This window comes from Oryctolagus cuniculus, chromosome 1 (genome assembly GCF_051225735.1).
Source record: "Oryctolagus cuniculus isolate XC-2025 breed Fujian yellow rabbit chromosome 1, ASM5122573v1, whole genome shotgun sequence".
NCBI classification, from domain to species: domain Eukaryota; kingdom Metazoa; phylum Chordata; class Mammalia; order Lagomorpha; family Leporidae; genus Oryctolagus; species Oryctolagus cuniculus.
The window spans coordinates 63800421-63824133 of NC_142867.1; the positions used below are offsets into that span (position 1 = coordinate 63800421).

General features: G+C 48.8%; 1 protein-coding gene across 5 annotated transcripts in view; it reads right to left on the bottom strand.

Moving 5' to 3' along the window:
* CLPB (ClpB family mitochondrial disaggregase) overlaps positions 1 to 23713 on the bottom strand; it is a 140694-nt gene that overhangs the window by 56046 nt on the left and 60935 nt on the right. For 3 of the 5 annotated variants that reach the window (XM_002708715.6, XM_089330372.1, XM_089330373.1), the window contains exons 5-6: positions 18654 to 18743; positions 5264 to 5392 (exon numbers count right to left, since the gene is read on the bottom strand). In XM_002708715.6, coding sequence (XP_002708761.3) covers positions 5264 to 5392; positions 18654 to 18743 — 219 coding nt within the window. The remainder of the gene's footprint in view (positions 1 to 5263; positions 5393 to 18653; positions 18744 to 23713) is intronic. The other 2 variants (XM_008264387.5, XM_089330374.1) reach the window with 1 other exon arrangement.

Sequence of the window (23713 nt, forward strand, 5' to 3'; positions counted from 1 at the left end):
GCAGAAACATGCTAAACTGTGTGTAGGCACTGTAGTAATGGAGACAGAGACAAAAAAGGCACAGTCCCGGCCTTTAATCCACCTCAGTACAATATGTGAGCCTAGACCACACCCCAGGGGAGGGGGAAGGCACGGAAGGAAGGCGGCTGAGAGCTGGAAACTGACTGGACAGAGAATTCCACCAGCCTGAGAAACAAAGTCTTGAAGGGAAACGAGAGGCACCAAGAACTCAGGAGTCAAGGCATCCAGGTGGGAACACAGGATGGACAACACAGAGGAGCTCAGTTTTCTGATGGAGCCCTGGTTGGGAAGGCTGCCGTGACTAAGGAAGGTGGATCTGCCAGTGGGGTCCCATTCTGGAGAGCAAACTGTGGCTGAAGTACTCTGACAGCAAGCACTGAAGCACAGCCTTCCAACAGAGACAAAAGCAGCTTCTTCCAGGATGAAAAGCACAGGGGACTGTGAACTTATTTTTCTGTGAAGGCTGGGGCAGAAGATTGGCACCAGTCCACCCAAAATGCTTCCAGAGCATTCAATGCAGTACATTCCCATTACCCTGTCCGAGGAGGCCTGCGCACCCTCTCCTACAAGAAGCTTTTTGTAACTAACGCGACTTCCCTGCTTACCAGGCAGAAGGCATTTCCTCCCCTTTGTCCTCTGAACGCCTACCCTGCCGTCACGGCCTGTCTCCACATCTGTCTCCCCGAACATCAAGCAGTCTCGGGTCAGGGACAGTCTGCCTGCTCGGTCTCAGGAAGCTAGCAGGTCCACGGCCTTGGAGATGGCAGATGGCTTGCCTAGGGTCCCCTAACAGGGCTGAGTCTAAAAACCAGCTCTGTCTGATTTGAAAGCCCGTGCTCCCTTCACTCTGGTACAGGGCCTCCCGAGGATGAAGAAGCGGCCCGGAGCAGCCTGTGCTCGAGCCCCAGCACTGTGAATGCTCAGGGGAAATATCAGAGCAGACCAGACAACGAGGGACAGGTTCCTGAGGGAGGGAGGCCTTGAAAAACCTGACGATTCAAGCAAGAAGAGGGAGACGGGGGTGGTGTAGGCAGACAGAGCCAAGAGGCCAATGGCTGGGAGCGCAGGCTCCGTGCTGCGGAGGAGAGGGATCAGAGCTGCGGGGTAACAGTCATAATGGTAACTCTCCCACGCGCCACACCCCCGCCAGAGTCTTTCCAGACAGCACTATCTTCACACTATCCCCTGTGAAGCAGGGATAAGAAAGCGGAGGCTCAGCCGGCGCCGTGGCTCAATAGGCTAATCCTCCACCTTGCGGCGCCGGCACACCGGGTTCTAGTCCCGGTTGGGGCGCCGGATTCTGTCCCGGTTGCCCCTCTTCCAGGCCAGCTCTCTGCTATGGCCAGGGAGTGCAGTGGAGGATGGCCCAGGTGCTTGGGCCCTGCACCCCATGGGAGACCAGGAAAAGCACCTGGCTCCTGGCTCCTGCCAGGATCAGCGCGGTGCGCCGGCTGCAGCGGCGGCCATTGGAGGGTGAACCAGCGGCAAAGGAAGACCTTTCTCTCTCTGTCTCTCTCTCTCACTGTCCACTCTGCCTGTCAAAAAAAAAAAAAAAAAAAAAAAAAAAAAAAAAAAAAAAAAAAGAAAGCGGAGGCTCACAGTGAGGGTAATACGTCCAAGGTGACACAGCTAGGAGGTGGGGGAACAGGGATTCAAAGCAGACTGGCCTGACTCTGATGCCTGAGGTGCTCTTTCTGTTACTCCATGCTGCCTCCTAATGGGCCAGAGCGCTTCCCACCATCAACGGGACACTGCTACCTGCTTAGCAGGGACTTCTGGTCTGGGAGCAAGAGGTGCTGCCTCCTCTCACTGTAACTCCCCTCTCCCCCACTTTAAGAGTTATACAGAGAGAGGGAGAAATGAAAAGGCAGAGATCTCCCATCCACTGTTTCACTCCCCAAGTAGCTACAACAGCCAGGGCTGAGACAGGCTGAAGCCAGGAGCCACATCTGGGTCTCCCATGCAGGTGGCAGGGGCCCAAGGAGTTGGGCCATCTTCTGCTGCTTTTCCCAGGCCATAGCAGAGAGCTGGATTGGAAGTAGAATACCCAGGACATGAACCAGCACCCATATGGGATGCTGGCACTGCAGGTGGCAGCTTTATCCACTATACCACAATGCCGGCCCCTCACTGTAACCTCCTAAGACCTAGGGGCCCTGAACCCTACAGACTAAGCAACTTCAAGGAAAAGGGTTCCATGTGGACCCCGTGAGTAAGGCTGGCCTCTGTGTCCAGGCCTGATTTGGCCCTCACAGACATAGCCTCTAAGCGGCTACAGCAAAGCTAGTGGCAAGCACAGGCTAAGAAAGCTGGATGGGGCAGGAAGGCAAACTCTTTGGAGGTCAGCTGAGGTCAAAAGACTTTGGATATGTTCCTGGTGACAGCCCCTAGGATAAGAGAGCAGGATTCTGCCTCTCGGTTGGCTGGTCACAAACACAGGCAGACCAGGGGAGGTTAAGGGGCGGAGGGAGGTCAGAAGCTGGTAGGCCTGCAGGCCCTGAGTGATGGCGATGTGTTCAGGTCTGGGAGGGAGAAATTAGTGGGTTAATAGTTTTGGCCCTTGCGGCTGGGAGGCTAGGGCAGGGGGTGTAACGGATGGTGGCTAAAAAGGCAGGTGGGAGAAATGTAAAGGTGGGGGCTCAGGGCATCTGTTCCAAGTCAACAGGCAGGAATCATGGCCCTGGAACGGCTCAAAGGGCCAGCCCTGGCCTGGGGGGTAGGGTGCAGGGAGCCTCATAAAAGGCCCTTGCCTCTCCATTTCAAAGGTGTTCGATCTGGAAGGCAAGGGAGAGGGGCTCCTCACACAGCAAATCGTCTGCTGTTAGGAGGCTGGGGGCAGTGTGAATCTTAACTACTGCACAATGGCTGGGAGTACTGATTGATTTAAGGCATGGCAGAGAGAAGCCCCTGGCGCATACTCCAACTTTTAACTATAAATGACTTGTCAGAGAGCTTTCCAAAGGACAAAGTAAGAAGCATAGTTCCAGGGAACATTTTCTAAGCCTCTGCTTCTTGAGTCCTCACTCCAAAAGCATTGCTCATCCCAGGCCCCAGCACCACATCCCCAAGCAGAGTACCCTTCATGTCGTCCGCGCCCACCAGGACACATCCTGGCCGCTCTGGGGCAAGACCCTTGTAGGCTGGGGGCAGAGGCCTGGGCCTGGGTTTTAAGCCAGCTTGTGTGTGGCTGATAGAAGGTGGCAAGATTGGGAGTTTCTGGGAAGTCCCCTCACCCAATCATTTCACTAAGGTAAGAAGCTTATCTGAGGCACTGGGCCCAGAGTGGCGAAGAGGACCTCTGAGACCTTTCCAGCCCTCTGGTTCCATGAAGAATGACCCAACAATGAGGACTCGGGCGTCCAGCCCCAAGAGTGTACCTGGCCCTCAAGAAGTGGCAGGAAGAGGATGGCATTGTGGCGCAGTGGGTTAAGTCGTAGTTTATGATGCCAGCATCTCAGAGCGTCAGCTCATGTACTGTCTATTCCATTTCCAATTCAGCTCCTTGCTAATGTGCCTGGTAAGGCAGCAGAAGATGGCCCAAGTACTACCATCTTCTGGCAGACCTGGACAGAGTTCTAGGCTTGTGGCTTCAACCTGGTCCTGTCCAGCTATTGAGGCCATCTGGGGGGTGAACCAGTGGATGGAAGCTCAATCGATCAACCTCTTTGTTTCTGTCACTGCCTTTCAAATGAATGCCTTTTTTTTTTTTTTAAAGATTTTATTTATTTGAGGGGCACAGTTACAGAGAGAGAGAAAGAGGGAAGGAGGGAGGGAGAGAGAGAGGGAGGGAGGGAGGGAGGGAGGGAGGGGTCTTCCATCCGTTGGTTCACTCCCCAAATGGCTACAACAGCCAGAGCTGGGCCAATCCAAAGCCAGGAGCCTGGAGCTTTTTCCAGGTCTCCCATGTGGGTACGCAGGCCCAAACCCTTGGGTCATCTCCCACTGATTTCCCAGGCTACAAGTAGAGGGCTAGATCAGAAGAGGAGCAGCTGGGACTCAAACAGGCACCCATATGGGAAGCCAGCATCATAGACAGAGGCTTAGCCTACTATACCACAGCGCCGGCCCCATAAATAAGTCTTAAAAAAGAAGAAAAAAAAAGTGCCATGGAGGGCATGAATAAGCGGCACTCACTCAGGGGCCTGGGCTCCATACATCCTGGCAAGATGCTTCTCTTACTATCCCAAAGGGAGGCTGGAGTGGGATACGAAAGAGTAGGAGAGGGGCCGGCGCCGTGGCTCACTTGGTTAACCCTCTGCCTGTGGCGCCGGCTTCCCATATGGGCGCCGGGTTCTAGTCCTGGTTGCTCCTCTTCCAGTCCAGCTCTCTGCTGTGGCCCAGGAAGGCAGTGGAGGATGGCCCAAGTGCTTGGGCGCCTGCACCCACATGGGAGACCAGGAAAAAGCACCTCGCTCTTGGCTTTGGATTGGCGCAGTGCTGGCCATAGCAGCCATTTGGGGAGTGAACCAATGGAAGGAAGACCTTTCTCTCGGTTTCTCTCACTGTCTGTAACTCTACCTGTCAAATAAAAAAAAAAAAAAAAAAAAAAAGTGTTGTTAAAAAAAAAAAGAAAGAAAGAGTGGGAGAGTGCGGGCTTGGGAGGGGTCTGGCAGGTTCAGCTCGTCTGGGGCTGGCACACAATGTCTCTCCATCTAACCCAAGGGAGGGCAGTCATCATTCAACAGGTATTTACCGAGTGCTTATTATGGGCCAAGTACTGTACTAGGTGTGGGGACACTTCAATATGTCAGCCATGCTTCCTGTGTTCAGAGAGCTCAGAGACAAGTTAGAGAGAAAGCTACTGAACAAAGAAAAACAATTTCAGATCGTGACAAGCGCAACGATGGGAAAGAATAGGGTGTCATGATCCAGAGCAATGGAAGGGGCCTGAGATGGGTAGGGCGGGATCAGGGAGGACGTCTCTGCCACCAGTTTAATATGGCCTGTAAGAGCCTCTCCCTTGCTTCCTTAGCCTTGCTCTGCGGGTCACAGGGGAGAAGACAGGACCCTTCTGGGAGAGCAGCAATTGGAAAAAACTCTCACAGCACATGCTGACAGGCAGCGTGGTGTGGTGCATCCCCCCCAACACAAAGAACACACATTAGCCACAGGAGGGCAAATCTCAGGAGCACATTGCCACTCTCAGGAGGCACAGCCATTCTCAAGGCATGTCCCGCTGGGAGAGGGTTAATGGGGCTCCCAGGTGAGCCCCTCTCCTCCAGCCCATCCACTATGCTCTCACCTCCATCAAGCAGCTCCTTGACAGTGCGGTAGTCATCAGCAAGGACGGCATAGTGCAGGGCCGTGCAACCCTTGAAGCTGGCACGGTTGTTGAGCCGGTTGTTGAAGTCATCCTCGCGGGTGACCAGGACTGCAGAGACAGCAACACACAGGCTTCCGTTAGCAACAAATGCATGAGCCACCAATTTTACCTGCTTTCTCTAGGCATTTAATTCACTCGCCCACTCATCCTCCTATTCACTAAACATTAATTGGCACCTATTACGTACCTGGCCATCAGTGCTGGCAATAGGAGAGAGAACAGGCCAGTGAGTCCCACAAATGCTGACTGACAACTGTTATTTGTTAGGATTCATCGTGGGGCCATAAAATCAATCAGACGTGGTCCCTGACCTAATCTGAAGAGGGAGGCAGACAATAAACAGATCTTTATATAGTCCTGTTTGAGAAAAATGCTGTATTAGTGGTGTAATGGGGTGATTCAGAAAGCCACACAGGAGCCTGGCTCAACTTGGGCATGAAGAGATCCTCCCAGAGGAGGAAGGGACGGTATCTTGGATGAAGACGGCTAGAGAGGGCAGAGGAAGAGAACAGCGGCACATGGAAGCTGTTCTGGAGACTAACACATCTCTGCTCTGAAGACATTCAGAGTCTGGTGGGCTATTTTAAATTCTTAAAGAACTTTTAAAATTTCTAAAAGTGATGAAAATTTGAAATCACAGGAGAGTACAAAGAAGAAAGGGACGAACATCTCAGTAACTTGAGAAACTATTTAGCACTCTGATGTGTGTCCTTCCAGATTGCGTAGACACAATCCCATGGGTTCAGTATGTCTCTGTGTGCCTGTGTGTGTTCCCTCCAAGACTGGAATTTATTGTCTATGTATTGTTGTGATCTGCTTTTCTACCCTACCTGTAAACATTCCTGGAAAGGAAGAACAAGCATTTCATGTGGTCAAGGAACCCGAAACTCCCAGGCTCACTTTAGTGTCAATATCCATGATCATCTCTCTTCAATTTGATAGAAGATAATCTAAGAGCAATCATTGCTTTCACAAGACTCTCTGGATTGGGTAATCACACAGCCCTATCCACCCAAGAGGATCACTGATTTACACCTGTTATCTTGGCTAGTCTCAGTGTGGACCATAAACTGGAAGGTAACCCCACCTGTGGGACCTTACCAGGGGAAATGAGACCTCCAAGAACAATGTCTATTCTGCTCAAGTGATAGTTTCTTTCTACCTTGGTGGGAAATCATCTGGGTTAACTATCTGATGTTCCCTCTGGGTGGAGTTCATTGTGGTTCTGCCTACCAGCATCCCTTTTTCCCCTAGTCCCTGGTACATATCCTACAAAGGGTGGGCTCCTCTTGCCTCTCATTGGAAAAAGGGATATATTCAGTCAAGGAGTGATCTGGCCTAGGAAGCCAAAAGCAAAAGATAATTCCTAACCACTCTTTTCCAGGTGGTCATGCGTTTCACCTCCTGCTGGACTGAATAAGCTATGTATAGTCCAGAAGCCGGAGGACTGTCATGTTTCCTCATCCTACTAACAGATCTTATTTGTTGACATAGCTGGCATGGTCACTCAGCATACTTAACCTGATTGAATTCTTCTAACGACCGAACACAGTGGGAATTATTCTTCCCATGTTACAGATGAGGACACTGAAGTTCAGATGCCACATAACCAGTAAGCGGCTGAGCAAGGATTAGAACCCAGGTTCAGTCTGAGTTCTCACTTTCTTTCCAACCTACCATGCAACCAGCCTCATTTTGCAAGTGAGAGAAATCAGAACTCAGAGAAAGGAGAGCCCAAATGACCTGGTCTTACCCCTGGCTCTGATGCCCTCTGCTTTCTCTGCTCAAGGAAAGGTGCAAGCACTCTCTCTGGGGAACTTGCCTGAGGCTCACAGCTGGCTGGGGTGGAGGCATTTCCACCAAACATGTAAGAATATGAAGTTAGAGTGGTGCGTAGCTGGAGGACACTCCACATTCTCTGTGATCTACAGAATCAATGGTCAGTTAGCACTTCTACTCCAGACTGATGACCCCTCAGCATTATCTGACCTTTGCTGGAGAAGGGAGAACAGGAAGTAGGAAGGCCTCTGCACAGCTAACGTCATCATCCCATGAGCAATGGCATCCACACATTTCCTCCAAAAGAGCCGCTGGGACCTCAGTCAGAGATAGCTAACTCTGAGTCACAACCAGTCTTACCAAATCATGCTAGATAAGCTTGTTCGCAGCCCACTGCAGATGAGGAGCACAGAGAAGGTGGCTGGGGACAACACTTTAGAATCAAGCAGATTGATTACAATCAAGCACTGGCCAGGCAGGGAGGGAAAAGAACGGGACAATGAAAAGCTGAAAAGGAATTCAGAGTACAGCACCTCAAAGCCCCTCAGGGCTTCACTGAACTGCCACACAGGATGTTAACTGCTGGATATAATGACGAACCTGAGGAAAAGTGATAGTTGGCTCAAGAAAGCAAGAAGGGTCTAATCCATTTGACAAAGAAAACACATCATTCACTCAACAAACAACATTTAATGAGCACCAGTGCACGGTGGTAGCTTCTGGACACACAATAATGAATAATCAGACCACTGAGCAGACAAGCAGTAACAGTCTCACAAGTGCAGCAACAAGGCTGCTCACCACAAAAGCAGAGGAAGTCCCGGAGCCCCATTAGGGCCACTTCAGTTCCCACGTCATCAGTGCTGACTAACACGGAATGTCCATGAGGAGGACCCCTGCTCCTCTCAGGGCTCTCTATCACAACTCTCTTCCTACCACCCCAGTGCCTGGAACATCTCTCTCCCACACCTTCGGGGTGCTAACTCCAATTCATTTTTAGGTCTTCGGTTAGAAGTCACTTCCCTCCAGTGATGCCTCCCAGGCCTGAAGTCATTTCTGCTCCTAAGAGCTCCTCAGGCATCTCCCGACAGTTTTTTTTTTTTTTGGACAGAGTGGACAGTGAGAGAGAGAGAGAGAGAGAAAGGTCTTCCTTTACTGTTGGTTCACCCTCCAATGGCGCACCGCGCTGATCCGATGGCAGGAGCTAGGTGCTTCTCCTGGTCTCCCATGGGGTGCAGGGCCCAAGCACTTGGGCCATCCTCCACTGCACTCCCTGGCCACAGCAGAGAGCTGGCCTGGAAGAGGGGCAACCGGACAGAATCCGACGTCCCGACCAGGACTAGAACCCGGTGTGCCGGCGCCGCAAGGCAGAGGATTAGCCTAGTGAGCCGCGGCGCCAGCCCCGACAGTATTTTATTCTGTTGCACCCACCTGCTGTTTCCCCACTAGGACAAAAGCTCAGTAAGAACAGGAAGGGTGACCATCTTTTCCCCAGTTATATCCCCAGAACCCAGCCCTGTGTTGGGCCATAAACATACCCCTGACAAATGCTTGTTGAACTAACAAATAAAATACACCATAAATATGGCACTACTATTATCTTTGTTTATGGAATAGTAACAACAGTACCAGCCAACAGCAGAGGAGGAGTAGAATGAGACTGTTCAATAAGTGAGCTCTGCAGCCAGAGCACTTGCATTTGAACTGCAGTTCTGAATTTCCAGACTGTGCAATCTGAGGCAATTTACCTAACCTCTCTGTGCCAAGTACCTGGAGATGGCAACAGCACCTCCTCCACAGGTTGTTGCAAGGATTACATGAAGGGGCTCGCCACAGAGCCTGGCACACAGTGCCTCTCAATCAACATTTGCTATTATCCTTATGGCCTAATCTTGTGCTTCCCAAAGTGTGTTCTGCCTGCTGTGGAAAAAGGTTTCATTTGGGGGCCAGCGCTGTGGTGCAGTGGGTTAACACCCCAGCCTGAAGCGCCAGCATCCCATATGGGCGCCAGTTCGAGTCCCAGCTGCTCCACTTCCGATCCAGCTCTCTGCTATGGCCTGGGAAAGCAGTAGAAGATGGCCCAAGTCCTTGGGCCACTGCACACATGTGGGAGACCCTGAAGAAGCTCCTGGCTCCTGGCTTTGGATTAGCGCAGCTCTGGCCGTTGCAGCCATCTGGGGAGTGAATCAGTGGATGGAAGACCTCTCTCTCTCTCTACCTCTCTCTGTAACTCCATCTTTCAAAATAAATAATAATTTTAAAAAAATTAAAAAGAAAAAGGTTTCATTTGGGAGCACTGCATACACCTTTCCTCTGAGAGACGCCCCGTGAGCATGAACAAGCAGTGTCGAGTGAAGAACCGCCAGTTCCACCTGAAGTCACTCAGCAACTGCTTGCTGGACGGCCTCCTCCCGCCTCCTGCTGAGAACCGCGCAGCAGCACCACCACCGTTCTGCAGCGTGGCTGAGGGCGACAAAGGGGTGGGGCGAGGTGCCCTCACCGATGAAGGGGAAGTATATCCTCAGAAGCTCACCAGCGGCGAACATGGACGTGTTTCCAGGCCTGTGTGTATAGCTGGTCCCCAGCTGGTGGACTGTTTCTTCCCAGCCTGTCCCTCATGCAGGGCGAGGCTGGCTCAGCTTCCTGCTTCTCCTCCCTGGCCCTTCAGGGGCGGGGAGCGGGGAGTTGAGGGGAGGAGGTTCTGTGGCCCTCACACCCAGGAGGAGTCAGGTAGCATCACTCTCACACCCTTCTGCTTCCACCCCTGCCGTCTGAGATTGAAATGTCTACACATAGGTGCCACATTCAGGTCTAGGAGCTTGTGGCAGGTCTGTGCCCAGAGGTACACTCTGCAGGATTCCCTGGCTTCAGCAGTGGCAGACTCAGCAGAAGCAGAAAGTGGTCCCTGAAGCCCGGCATGCAGCCCTACCACTCCCCAGCCTGCTCAAACCGCAAAACACATGCCCTCCCATGATGAGAAACTGCTATTTAAGGAGTCATACCAGTTCTGAATCTTAACTGTCATTTATGTACTATCTGTAAAATGGGTCTAGGCAGTAATCTGAAGAATACTGAAAAAAACATTAAGAGAATCAAATATGGTAACAGGTTTTAAAAACATTGCTGAGAACATTACTAACACTGCTCTTCTCCCTGGGGTTCCGCACTAGGAGCACAGAAATAGACCACGTGTGGCTAAGGCACTAAGTCTAGTAGGGGAGATTTTTTTGAAAAAAGGTCTAAGAGGTAAGGTCTCCAGATATCAAAAGCTTTAATTTACTACTCATTCGTGCAGGAGAAAGGAGTCCTAGCCATGACCCTTTCTCTCAGGCTCAGCCTCTGGCAGCAACTTCCAGGAGCTGGTGCTATCACAGGTTACAGAATGCGCAGCAATGCCCTTGCCTTTAAAGATGTAAGCAGGGCTGGCACTGTGGCGCAGTGGGTTAATCCTCTGCTGTGGCACCAGAATCCTGTATGGGCACCAGCTCCAGTCCCAGCTGCTCCTCCTCCAATCCAGCTCTCTGCTATGGGCTGGGAAAGCAGTGGAAGATGGCCTCTGCAACTACATGAGAGACCTGGAAGAAGCTCCTGGCACCTGGCTTCAGATCAGCCCAGCTCTGGCTGTTGTATCCATTTGGGGAGTGAACTAGAAGATGGAAGTCTCTTTGTCTCTCCCTCTTACTGTCTAAAACTCTGCCTCTCAAATAAATAAAATCTTTAAACAAACAAACAAACAAACCTGGCCATTTCACCAACATGGCTCAATCCCTCTGTGCCGCACCTTCTCTGTTTTTAAAAAGCTTTTCTGTATCAATGGCTCTCAAGCTTTAGTGGAGACAGAATTACCTGGTTAGCTAATCAATAAATGCTAATTCTTGGGCTCACTTCAGGCATTCAGATTCAGCAGGCAAGGCCTGGGAACATACATTTTAAAAGCCCACTGCTGGGCCGGCGCCATGGCTCACTTGGTTAATGCCTGCGGCGCTGGCATCCCATATGGGCGCTGGTTCTAGTCCTGGTTGCTCCTCTTCCAGTCCAGCTCTCTGCTATGGCCCAGGAAGGCAGTGGAGGATGGCCCAAGTGCTTGGGCCCATGCACCCATATGGGAGACCAGGAGGAAGCTCCTGGCTCCTGGTTTCAGATTGGTGTAGCTCCGGCCATAGCGGCCATTTAGGGAGTGAACCAACAGAAGGAAGACCTTTCTCTCTGTCTCTCTCTCTCACTGTCTAACTCTATCTGTCAAATAGTAATAATTAAAAAAAAGCCCACTGCTGGTTGTGGCTTAGCTGGGTTAAACCATTGTTTGCAATGCCAGCACCCCATGTGGTTCAATTCCTGGCTGTTCCACTTCTGATCCAACTCCCTGCTAATGTGCCTGGGAAAGCAGTGGAAGATAGTACAAGTGCTTGGGACCCTGCAGCCATGTGGGAGAACTGGATGAAGCCCCTGGCTCCTGGCTTTGGCATGGCCTAGCCTTGGCCATTCCTGCCATTTAAGGAGTAAACCAGTGGATGGAAGATCTCTGTTTCTTTCTGTATCTCTGCCTTTCAAATTAATAATAATAATAATAACAACCCACTGCACTGCTCCTGAGAGAATACTCTGAGAAGCACCAACTCCCTGATCTCTGAGGGTCCTTCCCACCCTAATGTCTTGTGATGAACACGAGGAAGACTCAGTCTGGTCAGATCCACTTCCTATCTGCACAGTCCTGCTCCAGGCGCTCTTCCCAAACCCCAGATCTACAAAGTTCGAGCAAAGCCTCAGCCCCCAGGCACCACATCTGGGAATGAGATCCCCCACCCAAGGGCTCACTCACACTACCCTGCCCCCACAAAAATCTAAGTTGGAATTAGGTCCTTCTACACCATGTACTTGAGTCTGTTTCCTCACTGCTCCAAACATTGAGTACTTTCCACACACTACACCATGTGAATGCAGAACAGGCTCTGCCCCAAAAGCTTGTAAATGCTACAAATAACATCAAAGTAATCTCTCTCTTACGCAGTGTCTCTGAGAGGAAAGAATTCATAATTCTGAATCTGAAAGACCTGGATTCTATGACTCTGGAAAATCACTTTAGCCCCTTAGGCCTCAAATTTATCACTGGTAATAAGGGAACATTAATGCCTATTAATTTGAGATGAGGTGGTATAGTAAGGGGTACAGGAAACAATTTGCACCAAGGAAACAGCAATTTTAAAATTAACAAGTCATCACCAGTCTTGGAAGCCAGATCCCACCTGTGTTCCTCTGCTGACATTCAAAGGCCTCTCCCAGTTGGCCCCAGTTAACTTCTCCCAACAGATTTCCTACTCCATCCTTCCCTGCCTCCTTCCTGCTGGTGAGGGCTCCCACAAAAGGACCCTGCGATCCTACTGTGAATCCTCAGTGGGCAGCACCATATTTGCACATGGGGTTGGGGTCAGTCAGACTGGGAAGCAAAACTCACTGTCTCACTTTGAGCAAAACACTTAACGTCTCTGAGATTTGGTTTCTCCATCTGCAAAATGGAGGGAAAAGCACCTTCCTCACAAGATTCAACTGCAAACCCAAGGAAAAACACCATGGATCTGAACCGACATTTCTCCAAGATACACAAGTGGCCAGAAAGCTCATGGAGACATGCTGAACATCACTAGCCATGAGGGAGACGCAAGTTAGAACCACAGTGAGATGCCACTTTACACCCACTGTGAGGACTACAATAAAAAGAGGTAACGGAGTGGGTGAGGATATGGACAACCTGGAACTCGAACACGCGGCTGCTGGGGATGTTAAATGGCATAGCTGCTTCAGAAAACACTCTGGCAGATCCACAAAGATGAAAAACACCAAGTTATGACATGACCCCAAAATTCTACTTGTAGGTATATTATACCCAAGAAAACTGAAAACATTAAGCACATAAAAAAACTTGTACACAAATATTCATTAGCAGTATTCATAACCACCAAAACATGAAAAAACCCAAATGTCCCTCAATTGATGACTGGATAAACAGAATGTGGTATAGCCATAAACAGCATATTAGTCAACCACTCAATTATAAGTAGGAAGTACTGATACATGCTACAACATGTCTGAAATATTACACTGACTGAAAGAGCCCGTCACAACAGACTACATGCTATTTGATTCCATGTTTGTGAAATACCCACATTAGGCAGATCTATAAAGACAGGAAGTAGATTAGTGACAGCCGCACTGACGGGCAATGGAGAAGGACTGATAATAGATAGGGGACTTTCCTATGAGGTGATGAAAGGCTCTAAAACTGAGGCAGACACTTGGCACGGAAGGTAAGATGCTGCTTGGGATGCCTGCAAGGGTCCGAGTCCTGGCTCTGATTCGGATTCTAGCTTCTTGCTAATGTGCACCATGGGAAACAGCAGGTGATGGTTGAATTGGGTCCCTGTTACCCACATGGGACACATGGATTGAGTTCTGGATTTCTGGCTTCAGTCTAGCTCAGCTCTGGCTGCTATGGGCTTTTCAAAGAGTAAACCAGGGCTTGGAAGTTTTTGTCTCTCTTTCAAATAAAATGAAAATTAAAAAAATTTTTTTGAAAAGGCTCTAAAATTGATTGTGCTGATGGTTGCACAACTCCTGTGAACATACTATAAACCAGTGAATTATATTCTTTACATAGTGATTGCAGAGTATGTAAAATAAACTTCAATAAAACTGTTACATTAAAAAAATGTATGTAAAGAGCTGCACATCTTGCCTATTGTGTAATAAGGACTCATTTACTGTGCCTTTCCTCTTCCTGGTACCATGCTGACTCTGAACAGAATCACCCCAACACTGCGGAATGAATCTGGCTTACTGCAGGGGTCCCACTTCATACTCAGTGGAGGGTCATAGCTGGGTCCTGTGGCTAATGTCCTAAGACCCACAGTCTTCCTCCAGTATACAACAGCTAGCTATGTAACTCTTCATTAAGAACATAATGGCTTTCATTTGTTGAATGCTCACATGCCAGGTACAGTGCCAAGAACTTCCTAACTACTTTCTTTAGAACCATACTAGCCTGTCATATTATTCCTATTTAATAAAGGAAGAAGCTGAGGCTTACAGAGGTTACGTGACCGGTCTAAAGCCACACTGAACTGTCCAAGTCCACGGCTCACACTTGCTGTTCTGTTTTTTCTTGCATGCCTTCATTACACCTTCCTTTTATTTATCTACATTTCCACAGATTTTTGCAACTCCAGCAGTCTCATTTTTTCTGGATCACTCTTCCCTTTATGTGTCCTTGTAATGTCTAAGTTACCTCAAATTAGTTGGTATTTCTCTTTACATCATCCTGAGTGTTCTCAGATTGCTGAACATGGCAAATGCAGATGTCAAGCTTGTCTCCCCAAGCAGAATACAGGCTATTGAAGGACAGGCATTCCAGAGTTCTTCATCCTTCGTGTCCAGTCACCTAGCTTGGTCTATGGCTGGAGCACCAGCCCCCACTTGAATGTGGTTTTTACAGCCACCATGTTCTCTGACCATGGACTAGAAGTTTTCTCCATGGGAACAGGACCCTGCTCACCTCATTATGAACCCATCTTTGTGTAGCATGGGAGCTGGCACATAGTAGGAGCTCAGAAAAGGTTTGAAGAAATAAAGACAAGACTGGGACACACTTATTCTATTGGAGATATAGCAAAGGCGGCCTTCCCACAGGGACCCCAAGCCCATCTTCCTTCACTGCCATGGGAAAGGGGGAGCCCTGGAAGGCTGGAAAGGAACCTGAAGACAGGTTGTTGACTTTATGTATGGCCACAGACATTCAGTGTGGCATCTGCTCTGGCCCAGGGACCCTTGATCCTCTGACTAGGTGGGGCTTTCCAAAGCCAGTATCTCATCTTCACATCATCAAATTCAAAAGGTAGGGCAGACTACTAAGAATCTATTACTCTGCAGACCCATCCAAATTCTGCTTCAATCTCCTTTTTTCCCCTAAGATGCTGGTATCTACATCCCTTTGATTTGTACTATAACCACCCTGAACTCATCCTCTCTCCCAACACCCCAGCCTCTGCCCTAATCAAAGCAGTATTCAGTTCTGGAGAGCTTCTGGGGCGGGCTGGCAACAAGAGCCCTGCCCTCTGCCCCTCGCCGGCTGTGTCACTCGGTTAACCAAACTTGGTCCTCAGTGCTCCCACTGCTACACACCTGCTTGCCTCTTCTCTGCCTTTCCTTTGAGATGTTAAAAACTCGCAATAAAAAACAAATACAAAATGCTGTAATTAATAGCCAATTCCAAGCCAACCCAGCATCTCTACTAATAAACCTCAACACTTGCAAAAAGAACAATAAATTCTGCCCCTCTCTGGTTCTGAGGTGGTCTCTTTTATATACTCTGCGTGTGTGTATGTATGTGGGTAAGTGTGTCTACATATATATTTATTTTCCTTTATTTCCCATCCAGGGAGGGGCAGAATAATGAACTGCGTGCGTCAGGGAAGATGAATCTGAGATACTAGGGAGCAGTGCAGTAAAAAGATTAAAGTGTTATTATTGTTGGTTTTTTTTCCCCCCATGGTCCATTGTGACAGCTCGACCGTCATCTGTAAAAAATGTCTCAGCGAGAGATAATCATCGGAAACTCAATAAAGCGTCAGGGGGAGCCTCAGCCCCCATCAATCACTGGGTGCCTGGAAAATTTCAGCCCTCTGTCTCCCTTCCTGCTATCCATATAAATGTCTCTAATATATTTTGTGTGGTGTGTGGGACCCATCCCTGATTTGGAACTTTTGATGAAAAAATATTTATACACAAAATATGTAAATCAGTTAAAAATCACAAGAGGAGTTCTTTGCCACCCTATCACACATTTTCTTATTTTTATAAATGCATCAAATTTATTCTTTTTAATAAAACATGTCAACTAGTCTAACTCCCTCTCCTAGGAGATATATATATATATATGTAGATATATATGTAGATATATAGATATATATGGGGGGGAGGGAGGGAGGTTTGGAGGGCTAAACAGATGGAAACAATTAACCTGGCTGATACATTTAATCCTGGCCACAATGCTTGGAGTGACAGCGCACTGTCCATCCCGGGGACTCTATCGTGGCAGGCACTGCTGAGAAATGACATGTTGAACCATTGGCCCTGGAGCTGTGACAAGGCTCTGAGTGGGTCTGGACAGGGATGAGGAAGAGGCAGCGACATTTTGAAAAACAATAATTTGCCCTAACAGCTTTTGGCCTGAAGAGCCCCAAGCCTTTGGGCCAGCCAGTGGGTCTGAGCTAAGTGTGGGCTCTGCTGGTGTTTGGTATCATCGTTCTGCCTCGGTTTCCTCTAGTGCCCACAATGAAGGTGGCAAGGACACACTGTAAGTATCCAGGAATGTGACCCATTGCTGTGGCCCCTATGGGCTCATTATCACCTCTCCATGCTTGTGACGCCAGAAGGAATCAGTTCCTGCAGTACCCTCTCCTCTAGGACCTGCAAGGCACCTCTCCAGCTAATGGCTAGAGTCCAAGGGTCTTGGTGTGGCCCTGGTCTCCTAATGCTGCACCTTTACTGAGCCCTGTGTGGAACAAATCTGCTGTGTGGATGCGGCACCCAAACTAACACATGCTCCCTTACTGGCCTGAAATGTAATTCCTGTTTCCTGCTTCCATTATGGACACAGCACACCCCTTCTCTACTCACACCCAACCTCACCCACCTAGCAGCCCTCCAGATAGCGATCCAAAACCACGCTAGACTTAGAAGCTCAAGTACCATTTTATTTCCTTGACTGCTTCCCAGACATTCTCTTCTCTGTGCTGACAGTCCTTGGTGTGTACGCCTGACTGGACCCTTGTCAAATACTATCTTGGTCATGTCTTCAATCTTTCTGACTACTAAGGACTGTTCTGGCTAGTATCTACATATGAATGATGCCTGGTATTTTCTCATTTTGATCCTTATAAAAGCCTATGGTGTAGAACAGATTATTCTTTATTGATGAGAAAATAAGCTCCGAGGGAAGAAGAATTGCCCAAGGTCTCACAGTTAGGTGATGTTCCAGCCAGTCTTTGGATTCCAAACAATATTTGGCTCTTGCAGGACAACAGTCTGCTACCACAGAAGAGCATCTGAAGGCTGTGCCAAGGCCTCTGACTGCAGCTGCATCAGAGGACGATGAGCACAACGATGATAATGATGTGCAAGCACAGACTGCACGAGCAGAGCTCCTTCTGTGTCCCAGGTTTTAGGTAAGGGAAAACTATTTCTGACTCTCCAATCACCTGTATTTCACACATAAGGAGTCAGAGCCTCTGAAGGTGTTGAAAATTGTTCTCACCATCACAGCTGTTAAGCTGTTCTTGAACGCCCACCACATCATGGCTCAAGCACATGGTCTCTCTAGGAGAGAAGCTTAAATTGGCAAAATAAGGTTTCTTTTCAGGAGGTAAAGTCCAGATGAAATTTTAAAAGCAGGTCAATCACAAGACCATCACGTTACTCAGACTGGGGACCTGCTGGAAATGCAAAATCCTGGGTCCCACATTAGACCTATGGAATAATCTCTAGGATTGGGGCTCAGGATTTTTTTTTTTTTTGACAGGCAGAGTGGACAGTGTGAGAGAGAGACAGAGAGAGAAAGGTCTTCCTTTTGCCGTTGGTTCACCCTCCAATGGCCGCCGCTGCAGCCGGCACACCGCGCTGATCCGATGGCAGGAGCCAGGATCCAGGTGCTTTTCCTGGTCTCCCATGGGGTGCAGGGCCCAAGCACCTGGGCCATCCTCCACTGCACTCCCTGGCCACAGCAGAGAGCTGGCCTGGAAGAGGGGCAACCGGGACAGAATCCGGCGCCCCAACCGGGACTAGAACCCGGTGTGCCGGTGCCGCAAGGTGGAGGATTAGCCTATTGAGCCACGGCGCCGGCCCAGGATTTTTTTTAAAAAGGAGTTTATTTGTTTTTTAGACTTATTTATTTGAAAGTCAGAATTACGGGGGAGAGGGATGGAGAGAAAGAGAGAGGGAGAGGTAAGGAGAGGGAAAGAGGTACCTTCCATCCGCTGGTTCACCCCCAAAATGGTCGCAATGGCTAGGGTCTAGGGCTGGCCCACACTGAAACCAGGAGCCAAGAACTTTATCTGGGTCTCCCACGTGGGTGCAGGGGCCCAAGAACTTGGGCCATCCTCTGCTGCTCTCCCAGACACATTAGCAGGGAGCTGGATCACAAGTGGAACAGCCGGGACACAAACCAGTGCCCATATGGGATGCCGGCACTACAGATGGTGGCTTTACCTGCTGCGCCACAGTACCGGCCCCCCAGGAGTCTGTTTTGACATGCTGTCAAGGAGATGTTTATTCCCTCTGGAGCCCCCGCAGTCCCATTTAAGTTTGTGTACTCTATGGGCACATGTGCTATCTGCGGGGACTGGGTATGACTGGGTATGCAGTGGTTAGCTTTACACTGGGTGGTTAACTTAGACTCAGTGGATGAGTTGGTAGTATGAGATTACTCTTGAGCATGTCCTTGGTGGGGGGAGAAATATAGTATATAGATCAGGTCCATTACCGCCAGCAGGGATTCCTAGCCACCTCCTGAACTCCAGGGCACTTGTCCACTGGTTTGTGACACGCCAGCTTGCACCGTCCTGTCCCCCATCTGAAGACACAGAGATGGGGTGATCAGCCAGAGCAGGCCAGGACCTGCAGCCCCTGGAGCCATAGGAAAGGGGCACTTAGACTAGTGGGGTTGGCCCAGGTAGGTCTAGCCTCGCAAGCCAGGTCCTCTACCTACAGAGGGCCCTATGCCAACCCAGCTTCGCACAACTCATCTTTATTCAGTCACCACTTGGAGCTGAGAAGAGAAGCTGATTTACAGCCTGTTCTGGCCACGTTTCTGCCGTGTTTTATTGTTTTAATTGTACATATGAGAGGCACTCAAGAGTGCTCGCTTGCATCTCTGACAGCCCCAGACACCCAATGTTTATAACAGTTACTTACAAGCAGCCAGCGGCATCCCCGGCTGGGCGACTTGTTTACTGTTACCACTGATTTAGTGCCTCCTCCACCTGAGGACTGGGCCCACCACCCACCAGCCAGCCACAAGTGGAACTCTCCTGGAGTGGACATGGGTGGGCTCAAGGCGCAAATTGGGATAAGGTCAAGATTAGGAATAAGACGAGAGGCACAGCTTAGACCCTCACATGTCCCTCCACTGTTGTCCCATCTTTGTGCCTCTGCTCGGACTGTGTTCCCCCCTTAGAATGTCTTTTCTTTTTCCCTTTCCTCCCCCAAAATCTAGCTCAAATCCTACCTTAGAAGTACATTACTTGCTCTGATGGTGAGCCTTGAGTTTCTAGAACTACAGAAATCCCATGGTTGACTGAGACCTAGGAGGCCAGATAATTCAGTGCACCAGGTAGGAAGCCCCTTGATGGAATGCCTGGTGGGCAGACTTCAGCTCTGTTGGTACCCCTTGTGTGGTGAGTTGCTCAGTACCTCCTCAAGTGGCTCCTACCTCATGCAGAGAAATTCTTCAGTAAACAGTAAACCCACCTCTACAGAGAAATTCTTCAGTAAACAGCATCATGCTTTATACATATATGATTACCTCCAGTTACCCTAATAACCCTGTGAAATAGGTGTTGCTATTCCTAAGCCATAGATGAGAAAATTGTAGGACTTTAAGTCACTTGCTCAAGATCACACAACTAGTGTCAGAGCTTAGAAGAATCATGGCTGCCTGCACTGAAGCCCACCCTTTCTCCAGGACACCCTCGTGCCTCTGAAGATGCCATTCTGAGGACCTGAGCAAAAGGAAAGCAGAGTCAGGCCATCAAGACTTTCATACCCAGCATCCCTGGGTCACCTGCACCAGCAAGCCAGCCCTTTACCCAGAAACACCAGCTTTGACAAGAGTGGGAGACATGGGTGGGCACCGCAGCTCAATAGGCTAATCCTCCGCCTGAGGCGCTGGCACCCCGGGTTCTAGTCCCGGTTGGGGCACCGGATTCTGTCCCGGTTGCTCCTCTTCCAGTCCAGCTCTCTGCTGTGGCCTGGGAAGGCAGTGGAGGATGGCCCAAGTGCTTGCCCTGTACCCGCATAGGAGACCAGGAAAAGCACCTGGCTCCTTGGCTTTGGATCAGCGTGGTGTGCCGGCCGCAGCGGCCATTGGGGGGTGAAACAACTGAAAAGGAGAGACCTCTCTCTCTCAACTGTCCATTCTGCCTGTCAAAAAAAAAAAAAAAAAAAGAGTGGGAGACATGAACACCCAGTGGAGTAAGCTTCTTCCTGTTAGGACCAATACTCACTAGGCTTGGAGCAACTGGTAACATAGTCTCGCCAAGGAGGACAAAAAACTGCTTTCCTCCCTAGGCTGTGGGATGCCTTTCAGTTTCCTTGCCTGGTCCCTCACACCTTAAATGCTGGACCTCCCACTCTCTCACCTCAAATCCTATCCTTGGGCAATTTCAGTCACACCCATTGTTTAAATTCCCAAGTAAAAGCTGATGACTCCTAAATCCCTACCGCCTGCCAGACAACCTTGAATTCTAGTCTCCAACTGTTTGCCGAAAGCAGAAGCTGAGGTGTCAGCATGGGGATCTCTTTCCATCAATTTCTACATACAACTGAATATTTGACCTCCTCCTAATATCTCCTTAACATCTATTTCTTCCATCATTGAAGACCACCTTTAGCAATCCCCAGGAATTTAAGTTCATTTTGGAGAGTAACGCAGCTTCTCATCATATTCTCAAAGGAGTCCACCATCCTCAAAAGGTCAAGAACCATTGCTGTTCTCTTTCCTCCAATTTCCTCTTCCCCCTGTCAAAATGGTTCACTGAAACTGCAAACATGGAGGTCAGCACTGTAGTGCAGCGGGTTAAGCCACTGCAGTGCCAGTATCCCATATGGGTACCGGTTCAAGTCTTGGCTGTTCCACTTCCAATCCAGCTCCCTACTAATGGCCTGGGAAAGCAGTGGAAGATGGCCCAAATCCTTGGGCCCCTGCACCCATGTAGGAGACCTGGAAAAAGCTCCTGGCTTGAGCCTGGTCCAGCCCTGGCTGTTGCGGTCATTTGGGAAGTGAACCAGCAGATGAAACATCTCTCTCTCTCTCTCTGTTTCTCCTTGTCTCTGTAACTCTGCCTTTCAAATAAATAAGTAAATCTTGAAAAAAAAAATGTAAACGTGAATTCAACATTCCCTTGTTTAATATCCTTTAATGGCATTCAGAATATAACCTGAGCCCCTACAACTGCCTCTGAGGGCCCTCCCAAATGTGCCGTTCTTCTCTGACATTTCTTCTTATCCTCAAAACCATGGCTGATGGGGCCACCTGCCCTCACTCCTCATTCCACATTCTCCAAAGCTACTGTTCTCTCTGCCTGGAAGGTACATCCCTCTAATTCACACATCTCATATATCACATATCTCTTGATTTTCACGGTACTTATAAAACAGACAAAGGATGTATTATTTGGGGTTAGGGGGGTCTTGCCATGATCACAAATGCCAACATACCACCTTCCTTCAATACTCTGTACACTTTGCCACTGACTTTATGCTCCAGTGATGAAGGTGTGTCAGACTTTCTTGAGCTTATGACTTCCCTGTGAATCTGCGTAGTTGTATTCTGGGTAAGAGGGTTGTATCTTCTACTCAATCCTCCACATCCACACCCACAAGTCAGGACCTTCTCATGAAAATGCCAATCCAATCCTAAGAGCAGAGAACCACACACGCTTTTATTCCTGCCTAGTTTAATCAAGAAGAATGATACAGAGCTGGGTACAGTAACTTGCACACAGCAGGCATTCAGTAAATATACATTGAATGGATGTCAAATAAAAAAAAGAACGAAGTATCCTTATTTCAAAAAAGGAAAGAGAAACATAGTCAAGGTGGCACTAAATCAGGGCTTAGGCTGGTAAGAAGTGAGGAGATCCACAAGATGATTCTAAGAGTCAGGAAGCAGAGCACACAAAGTTGAGGCAAAGTACATCTGGGCTGATCACCCTTAAAAATAAGACCAGTGGCCAGAAAACCGGCACACAAAATAGCCCGAAGTTAGAAAGAAAGCAAAGGTTCAGAGAGATGTAGATCTTGGAAACTGTAGCGTGTGTTTGTTGATGATTCCTGAAAAAAATTCCCAAATGTGTTTTTTTTTTTTTGTAATTATTCTTAAATACTTAGGAGATTACTGGATACCAGTATGGGTTCCTTAAGACAGCAACATGCCCAAATAACCTAATTACATTAAAGAAAGGGTAACTGGGCACGTACACACACACACACACACACACACACAGTGAGAGACACGGGCCAGGTGCATTTTTATTTTGGCAACAAATCTGAGATAATCTCTTAACAATTTAGCGACAAGAATGAAGACACAGGAGGGAAAGGAATAAAGTCTGGTGGGTTTATAGCTGTCAGGGCTGAATAATACATTAGAACTATCCTGCATCATGTACTCCAGTACTCTGTATTTCACAGAGTCTTTATACACATTTTAATCAACGTACACAATGGCAGGGATCCTGTCTATCCCACTAGGGCCTAAAACTTGCCTGAAACACAGGAATATGATTAATACATGATTTTGAATAAATAACTGAATCTGCAGAAAGCCTAATCACTGAATTTACAAATGATACAAAATAAGAGATAGTTAATATTTTTACCTTTATATCACAAGAGAAATGATAGCCTTTTTTTTTTTTTAAAGATTTATTTATTTGAAAGACAGTTATAGAGGAGGCAGAGAGAAAGAGAGAGAGAAGAGAGTCAGTTCTTCCATCCGCTGGTTCACTCCCCAGATGCTGCAATGGCTAGAGCTGCATCGATCTGAAGCCAGGAGCCAGGAGGCTCCTCTGGGTCACCACATAGGTGCAGGGGCCCAAGGACTTGGACCATCTTCCACCAATTTCCCAGGTCATAGTAGAGGGCTGGATCAGAAGAGGAGCAGCTGGGACTCAAACCAGTGCCCATATGGTATGCTGGCCCTGAAATGGCAGCTTCAACCACTGTGCCACAGCACAGGCCCCATGATTGCCTTTTCCAATATTTTTGTTTCCTCTCTATCTATATACCTACCTGTCTAGAATGCTGACTGGCTGGCATGAGAGTTAAAAATAATTCAGAGGGGCCATGAAGTAGGCTAAGCTTCTGCCTGCGGTGCTGACATCCCATATCGGCGCTGGTTTGTGTCCTGGCTGCTCCTCTTCCAATCCAGCTCTTTGCTTATGGCCTGGGAAAGCAGTGGAACATGGCCCAAGTACTTGGGTCCCTGTACCCATATGGGAGACATGGAAAAAGCAGATGGCTCCTGGCTTTGGATCAGCACAGCTCCAGCCATTGTGGTCATTTGGGTAGTGAACCAGTGGATGAAAGACCTTTCTGTTTCTCCCTCTCTCCGTCTATAACTCTGCCTCTCAAACAAATGAAATCTTGAAAAAAAAAAAAAAAGAATTCAGAAGTTGATCAAAAGCCAATCAGCGGGGCTGGTGTAGTGACACAGTGGGTAAAGCCACAGCCTGTGACACTGGCATCCCATATTGGTGCTGGTTCATGTCCTGGCTGCTCCACTTCCGATTCATCTCCTCAGTAGTGGCCTAGGAAAAGCAG